The 15,997-nt window shown below is 53.1% G+C and overlaps 1 protein-coding gene across 3 annotated transcripts in view; it reads left to right on the top strand.

Annotated features, from left to right (window-relative positions):
- The window catches only part of MYO18B (myosin XVIIIB), a 234,393-nt gene that overhangs the window by 41,176 nt on the left and 177,220 nt on the right, over window positions 1–15,997 (top strand). For all 3 annotated transcript variants that reach the window (XM_067700414.1, XM_067700413.1, XM_067700412.1), the window contains one exon: window positions 1,464–1,608. In XM_067700414.1, coding sequence (XP_067556515.1) covers window positions 1,464–1,608 — 145 coding nt within the window. The remainder of the gene's footprint in view (window positions 1–1,463; window positions 1,609–15,997) is intronic.

Here is a 15,997-nt window from a genome sequence, read left to right as displayed (position 1 = left end):
CTTGGCCAGATGGCGTGTGTGGAGTTAGGAGTTTCAGACTAATTTTAATATTCAATCAGACATAATTGGGGGAACTTCCCTGGTGGCACAGTGGTTGAGAATCCGCCTGCCAGTGCAGGGGACACGGGTTCGAGCCCTGGTCCAGGAAGATCCCACATGTCGCAGAGCAACTAAGCCCGTGCGCCATAACTACTGAGCCGGTGCTCTAGAGCCCATGAGCCACAACTACAGAGCCTACGTGCCACAACTACTGAAGCCCACGCGCCTAGAGCCCGTGCTCTGCAACAAAAGAGGCCACCGCAATGAGAAGCCCGCGCACCACAACGAAGAATAGCCCCTGCTCGCCGCAACTAGAGGAGGCCTGTGCACAGCAATGAAGACCCAAGGCAGCCCAAAATAAATAGATAAATAAATATATAAATTTATTTTTTAAAAAAAGCAAACATAATGGGGATCATAAATCTGAAAAAGGAAAAGTGACACCCTACAACCCATAAACATCTGCTCGTGCTATTTTCTCTTTCCTGCTTAAAAATCTTCGGCAGTTTCCCTCTGCGTGCCCTGGGGATGGCAGACAGGGTCTGTTTCAGTTGCTGAGGCAGACCATTGGGTGGGGCTGCAAGGGGGGACATCCCGAAAAGGATCTGGACTCGCTGGTTTGCTGTGGGGTCTTCCTCGATTGGTGGTGTCTGCCCCGGGTCCAGGAGTGTAAATAGGGATGTGTGTTTGTCCATTGTGGCTGGAGTTTTAAGCCTATGCCCTTTCATACTGTGTTTGAGGCCTTCTCCATGGCACCGGCCAGCTTCTCGTGCTTATTTCCTCCCCAACTCTGTCTGCCCCACCTCCAAAAATACCTGCTTCTCTGTCCACGTTCAGTTGAACACCTGTTGTCTCCAAAGATGTCCTTTGTTCCCGTTGTCCCCTCTGCCCGCCAGGTCTTCTATCCCATCCAGTTGGTCAGCTCTACCTATTTGTCTTTCAGACTTCAATCACAATCTTGTCTCATCTTCTGCGACGTTCTCTTTGACTCTCTCGAGTGGGATTAATTGGCCAGGCCCTCCTCTGAGATCCCACAGTCCCCCACTTAGCCTGTTTCGCACTTAGTTGTTTTTAAGTCTCTTTCCACTCCTAGCTTGAGAGGTCCTCAAAGTCAAGTTCTGGATTTCGCTCATCTCTGTCTCTCCAGAGCCCAGCATGGTGCAGAGCCTCAGTAAATCTGTTGAATGAACACACGAGTGAATAAAAATCATGTCGCCTTCCCAAGTCAGATGGAAATGATTTTTATAACTTTCCCAGCAGCCTGAGTTCTGTGTGGCAGTCCTCCCCAGCTTAATCATGGGTGATTTACCATGGTCGTAAAATGACCACACATTCCCCTCAGACCGAGCCCTGCTTCCACTTGCAAGTTTGCATTTCCTCCACCGTGACGGCCTGTTTGTCCTCCTCTCTCCCCTTGCTCTCAGCCTGAAGACAAGCAGAGGGCGGCGGCTGCCTTCGCCCAGCTCCAGGGCGCCATGGAGACGCTGGGCATTTTGGAGAGCGAGCAGAGGGCCATTTGGCTGGTGTTGGCAGCCATCTACCACCTGGGTGCGGCGGGGGCCTGCAAAGGTACGTGCTTGCCGCCGGGCTCACCTGGGCTGCCGGCTGTCTCCACCAGCAGGTGCCTGACAAGGCCCTTCTTTCCGTGAGGTGGGACAGGGTCAGCCTGTCACCTTCCACGTCTCTGGGACTGCTCTCGGGGAGGCTGCCGAACCAGGCGTGCCGAGAAGGCAGTGGGCTGGGTGTTTCAAGCAACCGCGTAACCCAGCACTGTCCAGTGGAACTTTCTGTGATGATAGGGGGAGGTTCTCTGTCCAGTAGGGTGGCCGCTAGCTGTACGTGGCTGTCGAGCTTTTGACATGCAGCTGGTGCAACCGAGGCGTTGAATTTGTCATTGCGTTAAATTCTAATTAACATACATTTAAATAGCCACATGTAGCTAGTGGTTACTGTGCTGAGAAGAGACACCCTGAAACGGGTGAGAGGAGGCTGGGTCCACGCGCTGAAGGTGATGTTTACCTGTCTAGACATCTTGGAGATGCTCACACCATGTGCGCTGAAGCTCACCCCGCTCTCCTTCTCCTCCCAAACCTGCTCCCCAGCCTTAACTGTCTGTTTGCTTATTGTCCCTACTTCAAGTTGGTCTCCTTCCCCCATCCCTATCCAGTCGTTGACCTTGCCCTGTAGATACTTTCTGTGACAGCATTTCTGTCCTGACTTTTCTATTCTTACTGTTATCACCTTAGACTAAGTATTTGCTAGTCCCTTTTTTGCTTGGACTGTTGAGGTAGCGTCGTTGCATATGGCTTGGCTCCACCCTCATTGTGGCCACTGGGCTCCTTTCTAAAACGTAGACCTGTTGTGCCATTCCCTGCTTACACTTCTCCAGAGGCTGTCACTTGTCCGCTACATCAAGTAAAATTCCTTGACTTGGCATTCAAGGCTCCTCACTTCCCTAACCAGACTCCCGTGCCGTTGTGTTTGGCACTACGAAAGGTCCCGGGGAGACGGTCACTGTCAAGAGCAGTGGGGCTTGTGGTACCTTATACTGTGATTGTGTCTTTGTCTCGCTGTTTCCTTTAGAGAGTGGCTTCCTTTGGGCCCGGAACATAGAGTTGGAATTTGCTGTTTGAATGGATACATGTGGGCATGGAGGTCTGTCCTCTGGAGCTGTGTGTTGACTCTGGCTGACATTCTGGGCTATTCCTCTGTGGGGCAGCAGACTTCTTTGGAATATGCTGGCATGTTATTCCTGCCATTCCCGTACCCGTGGGTCTTGTGGCCTGTTCTTTTGATTTTCATACACTTGAGCCGCATTGGTCCACTGATTTGATTTTGGACATTTCTAGAAGTTATGCTGAGTCAGAAATAGGTAGGGTAGGGGGTCCACAGTTGGTCCAAGCCAAGGGCAGACATACTTAACTGGGCAAACATGGAAAAATCAAATGCCACTTGCCTTTTCCAAAAATCAGCCGTGGGCCATGCTCAACGCCCTGACCATTTGGAAATCAGCCAGCTTTGTAAATGGACTGGGATTGGGGATGTCATTGCACAGTTCAGATCAGAAAAGCTGTTGGAAGGTTTAGAGTTGGGGCACAGGCATCTATAGATTGGGGATGTGTGGAAGGAAGCAAACCTATTTTACAGAATAGAAAACGGAGGCTCAGAAGGTCTAGGTGCAGTGAACTCCAGGCTGGGGACTCCCTGATGATGCAGTGGTTAAGAATCTGCCTGCCAATGCAGGGGACACAGGTTCGAGCCCTGGTCCGGGAAGATTCCACATGCCACGGAGCAGCTAAGCCCGTGCACCACAACTACTGAGCCTGCGCTCTAGAGCCTGTGTTCCGCAACAGGAGAAGCCACCACAGTGAGAAGCCTGTGCACCGCAACGAAGAGTAGCCCCTGCTCCCCGCAACTGGAGAAAAGCCCGCGCAGCAACGAAGACCCAACACAGCCCCCTCCAAAAAACTCCAGGCTGTGGGCACTTGAGGGAGGCAGATTTGAGTTCAAAACCAAACTTCTCTGAGTTTCAGAGAGGCCTTCTCTTTCATTGGGCCAAGACTGGGGTTGGTGTGAGGATTAAATGGAGTAAAGAAGAGAAAGCTGAATTAAGCTGCTTTCCCCGGAGGCACACCCTGAGACAAAAATTGCATGTAGGCTTTGGGGGAGGGGGTATCAGGAGGAACCAATAGGGAAGTGAGGGAAGAAAGGCAGGTGATGCTGGAGCCTTAAGGAGTGGATTAGCTCTGGGAAGTGGGGGGCCAGTATCTCTTGGGACCTCTGGGAGACTCTGAAGAACATGTTTCCTCATCGAGTATTACCTGAGGGGCGAGGGAGCCGGGATATTGGTCTATACTGCCTCCTGCTTCTCCCTGGTTGAAGGTTGCTCCTGGGGAGCATTCCCCCCTGCCCTTCCAGCCTGCCCCATGCATGAGCTGAGCATGTTCCGGCAGCCAGGAAAGCAGAGAGGCGCAGACAGGTACCTGTAGTGACAGGCCAGGGACACGTGTGGCGTGGTATGTACGGAATGGCCAGGGTGAGGGGTGGTGGACAGGTCATCCGTGCTTCTAGCTCAAGGCAGTCCCTCAGTAGACTGTGTTGTTGAGCCTGGGTTAGGTGACTCTCCCAGGGTGTCGCAGCCACATGCCTCTCTGCTTTGCTCAACTCAAATAGGCTTGCTCCCTCCCGGCACTTAGCAAAGCCTAGGGAGAGAGCAAGGCGGTTGGGACCTACCTTCCGATTTCCATTGTCACGCTTGAAACCTCTCTGCCTCTGATGTGACAAAACGGAGGCTAAGGGAGCCCCCAGTCTATTGACCTGTCACCAGAGAAGTTTGATGCCTGACTTTCTTCTCCTGAGGCTCATGGGGCACCCCCTCTATGTGGGCTCGGGGCTCATACCTGTGGCTGCCTGTAACGATAAAAGAGAAAGGCACATTTATAAATATTTTATTAATACATGATTATGGCAGTAATTCCTCCCAGCCTCCCCCCACCTCACCTTATAAATTATTTTAAGAGGAGCTGCTGTCAGTCTGCCTGAGAGGCCTGCTTCATGATTTACTTACTATATATTCTGCTTTGGAAGATTTAATAATAGGTTGCTCTAAAATCAGCTATTAAGAATTTCAAAGTCATATATAAATGTCTTTGCTTTGTGTCATAACAGATCATTTCGAAATATATTAAGAATCATTTCCGTTAATCAGGTTTTTTTTTCATTAATACGATGCTCTCCTCGCAGCGCACCCAGCTTCCTTAACTTATTTTGAAAGTCCTGATCCTGTTTTTAAAAGCCAATATCAGTCCCTGTGGGTAGATTTCAGGCCTTATAACTGGACTTAGGATGTTTGAACTGTTTCAGCAGTAACGACAACCACCACTAATATTGGTTTAGCGTTTGATGGTTTCAGAAGCACTTGTACCTCTCTTGTGCCTTTTGATCTGATTGGATTCATACAATAACCTGGTGAGGAAGGATAGTGCCATGGGCAAGAGTCAGCCTCCTGGCTTGGCTTCTCTGAACCTCAGTTTCCTCCTCTGTAAAATGGGGCTAATGATGGCACCCACTTTGTAGGCTTGTCATGAGGATTAAATGAGTCAGTGCCAAACGCGTGGAGCACAGGACTTGGCTCACGGTTTTATAAGAGGAGGAATGCGGTTTACCTGATGTTGCACAGCTAGTATGTTCCAGAGTGAGGTTTGGAACCACAGCTGGTCTCCCTGCAAAGACCACTCCCCTTCCCTAGACTTTGCAGAGGGCTGTTAGGGTCATTCCTTGCGGGAGAATTGACCTGTTTTCCTGGGCCCTGTGCTGAGTGCTTATAGACGTGATGTCACTGCACAGCCTTAGACTAGCCCAGGAGGAGCGAGAACTATTAGATGCCCATTTTACAGATGAGGAGACTGAGGCCTGCCAGAGAGGTTCATCCTCATCCCCAAGGGCACACCGCTAAATACAGAGGTGGGATGTGGACCCAGGTCTGCCCAGGCACTGAGCCTAACCTCTGAGACGACACCTCTGGTCTCCCTGGCCCTGTGTCCCACTGCTTCTGGCCTCACAGGCTCCAAGGGCTGGTGATGTCACTTTTTCACTGGGGTGCCCTGTTTTTACTCATGACACTTCTGACACCAAATGTGTGGGGCTTTCCTTACACCAACCAGTCCTCTGATTCTCTGGACACCAATTGGGTGTCCTACAATTTAGTCCACTCCTGTTACTACTTGGAGTTAGTGCAGGTTACGGGCTCAGGCCCACAAGACTGTACCACTTCAGACATTGTTCATAAGTTTGGGCCACCTGTACTTCTGATGGACCAGCTATACAGTTGGGCTCCCACAGACCCCTCCTTGGTTTGATAATTTGCTAGAATGGCTCACAGAACTTAGGAGGGCTTTTACTTACCAGTGCCTGTTTATCGTAAGGCATACAACTCAGGAACAGCCAAACAGAAGAGATGTGCAGGGCAAGTTATAGAGCAAGGGACTTCCCTGCCTTCACTGTGTGACCCCCCGGCACCTCAGTGTGTTCAGTGACCTGGAAGCTCTCTGAGCCCCATCGTTCGGGGTTTTTGGAGGTTTCATTACACAGGCATGATTGATTAAATCATTTTAATCAATCACGGCCCCAGCACACTCCTGGGGGCTCCTGAGTCTCCTCTCTTGGGAGAGTGGCATTAGGCCCCCACTGACCCCTGAGTTCCTGCAGGGCGCTGCCACCGTGACCTTCCCCCACCACCTTCTGGGTCCCTCCAGCCCGTATGACTTGGTGTTCTTGACCCCAGGAGTCTGGCTGCCTGTGGGGCTCTGGATCACCCTGTCATCAGCAGTGCCCCGGGCAGCGTCGGAGTCAGAGAGGGCACCCCCCCCCCCCACCCAGAATGTGGCAGAGCAGCGACACGGGCGTCTCGAGGTCAGCTAGTCTTGGGTTCAGGGCTCAGCTTGGGCTCTTACTTAACTGTGTGTGACCTCGGCCAAGTTCTGGGGCTCGCCCGAGCCTCCTCTGGAAGAGGGAGAAAGGGCGGCAGAGAACCGTCTGGGGTCTCACACACGGCTGCGGTGCGAGTAATGCTCTCGCTCTGGGCAGGCCCGGTGGCTCCTGGCTTGGCCGGTCATCATAAAGAGGCCGTGTCCTTCCCTCTCTCTGCACTGTCTCCACCTCCTTTCTGTTTCTCAGGCTCACTGTCCCTGCTGGGTCCCTTGGGAAGGCCGTGGGAGGGGGCCCTGGGGGCTGCCTCGGTATGGCAGGCAGAAACCCCTGGGTGATTTGACGCGGGGTGGTTTGCTGTGAACCAAGACTCATGGCCTGGGCTGTCCCTCAGGAGCCATCAGGGAACCACTTATCCAGCCTCGTGTTTCTTTCCTTTGGCAAAATGTGGCCCATGGAACAATCAGCTGGCACCCATGTGTTTTGAATGGCAGCAAACAGATGTTCTCTGGAGCTCACTTTACAAGGAGGGGGGGGAGGAGGGACATGCTGGGCCCTGCCGTGGGCGGGGCCGGCCGTGAGTTCAGGCTTCTCCACCTCCTGGCTGTGTGATTTAACCTGTGCAAGAGATTTTACCTCTCTGGACCGCAGCTTCCGTGCCTGTAAAGTGGTAAAACCCTGTCTACCTTCTGCATCGTTAGTCAAGTAATGGCTGCATCCCGCCCACCTGGCACATAGGCGGGGTTCAGCAAGCCCTGACTCCCTTCTCTTTGCAAAGTGCTTTTTGTCATCTGTTGGCATCAAAGCCCGCCCTGACGTGGGCCGGGTCGGGGTGGAGAACTCAAGCCCCCAGGGAATGCAGCTCCTTGCTTAAGGGCACATGGTGAAACCTCTGTGCTAGTGATCGGCAGCTTCAGAACCGGGGTCCAGTTCCAGACTCTCAGTCCAGTGCTCTTTCCACAGCTTCAAGGAAGGTTCTGAGGGCCAGGGAGAGTGTGGGGTAGTGGTCAGAGCAGTCAGGAGTGACACAGTCTTGTGCTCAAGTGGAAGTGAGGATTCCAGCACTTGCTAGCTTTGGGACTGGTCACGTGACCTTGCTGCATAACAAATCAGCCCCATGTTGTTCCGTGGCTTGAACAATGATCATTTTATTATCTCCCCAAGCTCCTGGGGGTCTGCAGTTTGGAAGGGCTTGGCTGGGCTGCGGTCAGAGGGTGGCTGACCCAGAAACAGTGGGGCTGGAGTCGCCGGGACTAGCCAGGCACCTCCGTCTCTCCGAGCCTCAGATCTTGGGTCCCCAGCATGGGCCTGTTTGGGCTTCCTTGTGGCCTGGCGGCTTCGGGGCTCCAAGGAAGCTTCCAGAGAGCAGCATGGAAACTGCATCACCTCTTCTGAGCTGGCCTCAGCTATCATGCAGTGTCACTGCTGCCATGCTCTATGTCACAGCTTCAAGGGCCAGGCAGTCTAGACTCCAGCCCTGGATGGGGGAGTGACGAGGTGAGAGATACTGGTGTGGCGATATGTTGGTTGAGAAAGGAACTTAAGCTTTCTGAGACTCAGTTGTCCGACCTGTAAGATGGGATTGGAAACAGTAGTGACTTCACAGGTCTGCTGTGAAGTGAAATGTATGTCAAGGGCTGAGCTCAGTGCCAGGCACTTGTCAGAGCTGCTGTTGTGAATCAGGGCATCACAAAGCTTGGAGATACTTCCCGGCTCCCTCCTGGCAGGAGGATGCTCCTGGGATGTCTGCTCCCTACTTATTACCAGTGCCCCCCAGTATCCTCTGATGCCCCTAAAGACCCTTTTCCCACAGGAGAGTAAAGCAAGGAGGAACTCGGAGCCCTTTTTTTTTTTTTTTAATTTTAAAATTTATTTATTTATTTATGGCTGTGTTGAGTCTTCGTTTCTGTGCGAGGGCTTTCTCTAGTTGCGCCAAGCGGGGGCCACTCTTCATCACGGTGCGCGGGCCTCTCACTATCGTGGCCTCTCTTGTTGCAGAGCACAGGCTCCAGACGCGCAAGCTCAGTAGTTGTGGCGCACGGGCCTAGCTGCTCAGCGGCATGTGGGATCTTCCCAGACCAGGGCTCGAACCCGTGTCTCCTGCATTGGCAGGCAGATTCTCAACCACTGAGCCACCAGGGAAGCCCTAGGAGCCCTTTTTGCAGCAAGAAACAATTCTCTGTCTCAGGACCTCTTGGCTGTGTGAGATTAAAACCAGTCACGACCCTCTTCTCAGGAATGTTCCCTGAACAAAATGCTCCCGTGGTCTTGCTGTCCTGCACGTCAGCCCAAGGCTGGGAGTCACTTACCTGTGTTCTCTCCTTTAATTCCCACGGCAACCATGACAGGTAGGTAGGGAGGGAATTCCCACTTGGCAGTTCAGGCTGCTGAGGCTCAGAGAGGTTATGTAACATTGCCGAGGCCAAACAGCACCACGTGGTGGACAAGGTTAGAATCAGTGCCTGTCTGCCTCCAAAGCTAGTGTCCTTCTCCTCTATGAGGCCACTCATCTGGCCCAGTCCTTGGGTGCATTTTGGGTGCTCGGACCTCCACCTCCCCTCTAAGAGCAGCTTCTCAGCTCCGCCCCAGTCTCCAGTCTCCGTTCCCTCACCTGGAAGGGCATCCGCTAAGCAGAACCGAGGCAGGAGAGCTCGGAATCGAGGCTAACAGCATGGGCTCTGGGGCCAGGCAGACCTGTGTTTCACCCTAGTTCTCCTGCGTGATCTGTGACTCTCTCCACCTCTGAGGCTCAGTGTCCTCATCTGTAGAATGGGGATAACAGTCCTTGGGAGGCTTAAGTTATTCAGTTTGAATGTGTAAAGCCCGGCCACCCTTGTTGTTATTGCTATTATTATTGTTAATGGAAAACCTGCCTACCATCCAGGCATTTGCCCGGCAAAGCTTGAGTCTACAAAGGTGACTCGGGCTGGTCTTTAATCCTCTCCAGTCCCTGTGGTCCCGTAGCTGTAAGGGATGTACACCCTCCCTAGAAAGTCTGAGCCCCTTTGTCACTCTGCCTGCTGTCCCTCATTACTCCGTAAAGATGACAGTGCTGTTCAGAACCCAAATCACAAGGATGTGTTATCTGCCTTGAGGGCCCAGTTGCTTCGCTCTCCTTTGGCTCTGAAGGCTGATGGGAGGTTTAATTATTTGTCTGTTACTAAATTTGCCAGTCTACTTGTTGCTGACCCCATTGCCTAATATATTATGCAGTCGGGCCCATGTATAACCCAGGGGGGCCCTGTAATGGAGTGATAGAGGGAGGCTGCCAGTCGGCCACCACTCCGCGCCTGTCCTTATAAAGACATCAGTCCCTGAATGGATGGGACCGTAACTCGGGGCGCGCCGAGGGGCCTGCAGGAAGAAGAGACGATGGTAATGATGACAGGGACCCAGCCCCCTATCTTCTGCTGGGACCCCGCCCGACATCTAGCAGCCAGGGGAGTCCGTCCAAGGATAGGAGGAGGTGGCCTGATGCTTCCCAAGCCCGGATAAGACGCTGAGCACGGAAGGCCACGGAGAGTGTAACAGTGATGCTGTCAAAGCAAAGCAGTCACCATATATTCAAGCACTTGGCGAAGTGTTTTACTCTTTTTATTGTTTTAGAACAACTGCACAAATAATACTGCAAAGTGTCTTCCTATGAAAAATGGAAACAATACAGACGAACACAGAATGTCGAAAGCAGGTCCCCCCCCACTCCCTTGATCCTCCTGACCTTAAAGGTGACCGTTGTTAAGGTGCAAAGGTGACATTTATTACAACTGATGAGCCAATACTGATACACAGTTATTAACCGAAGTCCTCAGTTTACCTTGGGGTTCACCCTTGGTGTTGTGCATTCTCTGGGATTTGACAGGTGTGTCATGTCATGTCGTGTGTTCACCATGACTGTGTGGTCCAGGCTAGTTCCACTGCCCTAACAGGCTGGCTTTTTTTTTTTTTCCTCTTAAACTTTTTAATTTGGAATCATCATAGATTCATAAGTAGCTGGAACAGTAACACATCGAGTCCCTGGCCCCTTCCCCCAGTTGTGGCTGCAGACGTGGCTGCAGTCCCTCTCAAAAGCAGAGAGTGGCCGTGGCTGTGTCACTGTGTCCCCGGTGTAGGCCTCACCCTCAGGCCTTTTAGACTGAGCACGAGCTACACCTGTGCACATGACAACTACGGGGGTGGCTGGCTGTCGCTGTTATAATATAAACAGGTTCACACCGGCTCCATTTCCACGTGCTCTGCTTCTCCGCGTGCCAGGGCCTCTCTGCCCGTGGCTCACAGCAACGCCCCTGTTCTCTCCCCTAACTGCAGGGCTTGCCTGGCGAGGGGGCCTCAGTCGATGTCGCACTTCTCCGGCTGATGAGCGTTTGGGCAGTCTCCTGCTGCTTTGGGGGGTTCTAAACAGCGCCACGTGGGCATATGTTCCTGTATGTAGAGGCGGTGCAGGGGTGAGCGTGCTGGAGCCGTGGTGGCCTGGGCCTGCTGGACCGCGGGGCATGTTTGAGGTTGAACATTTCCATGGACGCGGCTCGATTCCCCTGCCTGTATTCACAAGGGTCGGCTCACTGCAGCCTCACAAGCCCGGGGGCATGTGGGACTGGAGGCTGGGTCTCTGAACACCTGGGCCATGGCTGCATTCATGCTGCTCCATCCCCCCCGCCCCCCACCCCCGTGGCCTCCTTTTCTTCATCCTTTTCCTCCTCCCCCACTCGCCCTCTTCCCCCTCCGCTCCCCCCTTACTGCTCTCCTTCCTCTGTCTCCTCTCCCTCCTTTCTTCCTTTTCTTCTTCTCCTCTATGCCTATTGGGTGGTAGGCCCTCAGCAACGCCATTCTTACATTCCAAGATGAGATTTCCATCTGATCAAGGGAGGGAGACCCAGACAGGCCCGTTGGAGACGCCAGGAGAAAATTCTAGGCAGGAGACATCCAAAGTTCAGAGGGGTCAGCCCCACCCAAGGGGTCCTAGGGCCTGGGACCCTTGAACCGAATCTCTCAAACAGCGGAAATCAGGGAGGATGCTCCAGACAGAAGAGCCTCGGTGAGCAGAGGTGTGGTAGCCCGAGCAAGGCCTGGGGCCTCCGTGTCCCCGTCTGCGAGGCGCCAGTCCCTGGCACCGGTGCTGCGGGATTGAGAGAGGCTTACCATGTGTCCCTAGAGCAGACCCCGCCCCCCCGAAGCTGGTCCCCGCCTGGGCCCTGTCCTCCGCCTGCCTTTCCATGCCCACAGGCCCCCAGCTGGTGGCTTGGCTCCCTGCCTGACAGCTGCCACAGCCGGGCCTATTCTGGGCCACAGGCAAGGATTGATTCTGCATTTTCTAAGCATATTGAATTCATTTGTTAAGCTGGAATGGCGGCTGTGGGATGTAAACATTTATATTATAAAAGCCATAAACCGGGCTTCCCTGGTGGCGCGGTGGTTGGGAGTCCGCCTGCCGATGCAGGGGACACGGGTTCGTGCCCTGGTCCGGGAAGATCCCACATGCCGCGGAGGGGGTAGGCCCGTGAGCCATGGCCGCTGAGCCTGCGTGTCCGGAGCCTGTGCTCCGCAGCAGGAGAGGCCACAACAGTGAGAGGCCCACGTACCGCAAAAAAAACAAAAAACAAAAAAAAAGCCACAAACCCCTGAAGTGGCTGATGCTAGAAGGCTTCCCTGCCGGCAGCCCCGGGCTTCAGGAGGGCAGGGGGAGGAGGATGGAACCCCCGAGAGACCCGACTTCAGGTTGGCTTAGCCACTCTTGCTGGGTGGCCCTGCAAAAGCCCCTCCCCTCCTTCTGGCCTCTGTTTCCCATAAGTAATAACAGCAGCTGACATTTATCCAGTGCTTACAAGGTGCAGGTACTATTCTAAGAGCTTTGGCCATCTCGGTGATCCCCTGGAGTAGGCACCATTACCCCATTTTACAGATGAGGAAACTGAGGCTCAGAGAGGGGAAAGGACTTGCCCAGTGGGGATGGATGGACACTCTCTGGCGTCTCTTTTAGCCTTGCTTATCATAGACTCCAGGAGGCTGTGGCTCAGTGAGGACCTCACCGTACGTGCATGTCTCACCCTTCAGTGACAGAGCATAACAATACTGCTGACGGCAGTGATGATGATCTTAACGATGGGGTTAGTAACTGTTACTGTTTACTGAGGATCTGCTCTCTGCCAGGCGTGATTTAAGTGCTGTGCATGGTTATTCCATTTAATCCTTGTAACCCTATATGGTGGGTTATACCCATCTTGTGGGTGAGTCAGTGGAGGCTCAGAGAGATAAAGGCAGTTATCTAAGGTCCTGGACTCAGGAAGGGGAGGAGCTCAATTTGGGACCGAGGAGTTCTGTCTTTGAAGCCTTTCTTCCTGTTCTTCATGCCACGTTCTGCCGGATGGTCCACAGTTGTCATAAATAAATGGGGAATTAGTAATCATACCTTTTCATATGGTTCTTGCACTGATGAGATTAAGTGCTTAGCACAGGGCCAGGCATGTGATGAGTACTCCGGAGACACCAGCTATTGTTCGTGGGCTTCCCTTGGGCCCCAGCTTCAAAGGAGACAGTGTGATAAGTTGAGGGGGACCCCTGCTCAGTCTGCCTTGGTGAGGGACTCTTGAATATGGAAAGAGCGTTGGACTGGGGGCCAGCCAGAGCCGGGTTTAATCCTGGCTTCTGCCTCACTAGCTGTGTGACCTCACACAGGTCACTCACCGGCTGTTGGTCCCACCCCTGAGCCTTGGCTCCTGCAGTTCCCCCAGGTGATGAGTGACGCCTTCGACTGAGGTCTCCCTGGTGACTCTGCTTCTCAGGTCGGATTACCTGCTCTGGGGACACTCCCAGGCAGTTTCACACCCAGTGTCTTGTTTCATCCTAATAATGACCCATTGGGAGAGGAGCCATCCCATTGTACAGATGTGGAAACTGAGGCTCAGAGAGGTGAGATTTCCTGTTTGAGATCTTGCAGCCAGGTGGAAACTGCCTTTGGATGCCCAGCCTCTGGTTCTTTCCACAACTGCCCAACATCCCAAAGGTGCCACGCCTTTCCCCTTAAGCCTCTTGATCAGATTAGTCCAGGAGACCCCTACCCATGCTCCCCTTCTCCTGTCAACTCCCGATGCACATTGGCATACTCAAGATTAGAGCAGCCTGCAGGGAAGCAGCCCATTTTGGTTGGTTTAACTGGATGCTGCCCCAGCTGATTCGTCCAGCAAGCCCTCTTTATCCAGAATGCTAGAGCATCAGGGCTGGTCCACGTGTTGTCTTTCCAGTTGATTAGGGCGTGAGCAGTGATTTATGTTGGATTATGAGTGACTGAGCAGCGATTTATTGACAGCTTGTTGGCCAGGCCTTACGGGGTGCGCTGACTGCAGATGGACAGGTGACTTTCTCTAAGGTCTGTCCAGGTTTGCAGGGCTGCGTGGCACCCGGGAACAGCAGGAACAGGCAGGAGCCCTAAGATGCAGGAAGAGACTCAAAGTTTTGGCCTTTAAGACAGTCCCATTTTCCAGGATCCCAACAATTGAACTTGACCAGACGTCCCTGAGCAGAATTCTCAGAGTGTGATCATAATTCTAGACATTTATCCAGCAGATCCTGTGCTAAGCGATCTGCACCTGGAACCACGCTGACGCTTCACAAGGACTCCATGGGGTAGAGTCCCATTTTACAGGGGAGGAAACTGAGGCTCAAAGAGGTGACACGGTTTCCCCAACATCACGTGGCTTTTGGCAGCGGAGGTGGGATTTGAACCTGCGCAGTCTGTTTCTGGAGCGCTGCCTTTTCTCGTAGCACCCACAGCCTTTTAGGCTTATCTGTTCCCTGCAGGTGGCCTCCTCCTTCACAGGCCTCCGAACTGTAAACCTCTGTGTGAGGAAATGTGAACCGGGTGTGCCGGCGTTATAAATAAGTCACAAAACATTCAGTAGTTCAGCAGCAGCATGGCTATTGTTGGAAGGAGAAGTAACTTGGTTATTAATAAATGCAGGAGGTCATAGTAATTGATAGCAGTTGAACTCACGGTGCATGAGGGGAGAACGGTCATGTTATTTTTTCCTCTTTCTCGTTTTTTTTTTTGTATTGAGCATAAAGGGAAAAACCTGCCTTTGCAGGCGGATCTGAGCAGCTCAGAAACTACAGTTCCATAACTTTCCCTTACTCCTTCCTTTTCTTCTTTTTTCTTTTTCTCGTTTCTCCTTTATTCATTCTTCTTTTCAAATCCCCTCCTGCCTCTTACCACAGAGTGATCTTGGGCAAGTGACTCAGGTAAAGCAGTTTGCCCGCAGTCACCTGGTTAATCGAGGGCTCTCTCAGCTAAGCCAGTATTTCCTAAACCGGTGTCTCCTGGGACATTAGATCAAGATACTCTATAAAAGCATTCCAAGGCCAAGTAAGTCTGAACAGAACATCCCCTTCTTGGAGCTTCATATGATACACTTTAAAGGCTCTGAGATGGCCCAAAGTTAAGAAACTTGTTTCACCAAAGCAATGACCAAATTGGTATAATACAGAATTCATTTTTCCCCGGTGACACTGATGAACATTCCATGGCACAACCGCTATGAGGAGCCCCTTTGGGAAACTCTGAGCCCCAGCCGTGTGGCTTCTGTGCCCCGCTCCATATCCCTTTGGCCACCTGGGGAGTTTCTGACTCAGCCCTGCCCTTGGTAGCACATTGGCTGGGGCCAGGCCTCACCTCAGATGTGCAGATGGCTTCTGAATGATAGACAAAGGCGCACACACAACAGAGCAGCGTGCCAAGAACTTGGCTCCCTTTCAGAGAACCTTCTGAGGCCCTCTCTGAGCCTTGGCACTTTAAATGGGTGCAGCTGCTGAGACAAGGGTTCAAGGGGTGGACTTGAATGTGGGAGGAGATCCCAGGAAGCACTGGGAGGGGCGTGAGGAAGGGAAGGAGGGAAGGAAGGCAGCCAAAAAGAGTGTCACCGGGGCTTCCCTGGTGGCGCAGTGGTTGAGAGTCCGCCTGCCGATGCAGGGGACACGGGTTCGTGCCCCGGTCCGGGAAGATCCCACATGCCGCGGAGCGGCTGGGCCCATGAGCCATGGCCGCTGAGCCTGCGCGTCCGGAGCCTGTGCTCCGCAACGGGAGAGGCCACAACAGTGAGAGGCCCGCGTACTGCAAAAAAAAAAAAAAAAAAATGAGTGTCACCAAAACCAGGCTGTGGGCAACTGGGGCTCCTCCCACTAGGGACCTCTGGGGGCCAGCGTAGAGCGCGCACCCGAGTTATCGCACTCAGAGGGCCTTATCTTTGTCACTGCTTGAAGGCTGGGAATGTTAATTCCGTGCCACATCCGCCCATGCCCTGTGCTTCAGCAAATGCCAGTGCGAGAGAAGGCCCTCAGCTGTAGGGAGTACAGGAAGCCCCAGGGGGACACTGTGGGGCAGCAACAGCTCTGCTCTGGTCCACCTACCATGTTGCCTTCTGAAGTCTGCCCCCGTTTCCTTTTGACCTGACCTACAGCCCACGTGTACGTGCAACCTAGGTCTAACATGGGTTGTTGGGAGTATCAGAGCCGCCCTTAACCCCATGCCGTGACCTGGGGGTCTGGG

The sequence above is a fragment of the Pseudorca crassidens genome, chromosome 12, assembly GCF_039906515.1.
Source record: "Pseudorca crassidens isolate mPseCra1 chromosome 12, mPseCra1.hap1, whole genome shotgun sequence".
NCBI lineage: Eukaryota > Metazoa > Chordata > Mammalia > Artiodactyla > Delphinidae > Pseudorca > Pseudorca crassidens.
This window is presented reverse-complemented; position numbering and strand designations above follow the sequence as displayed.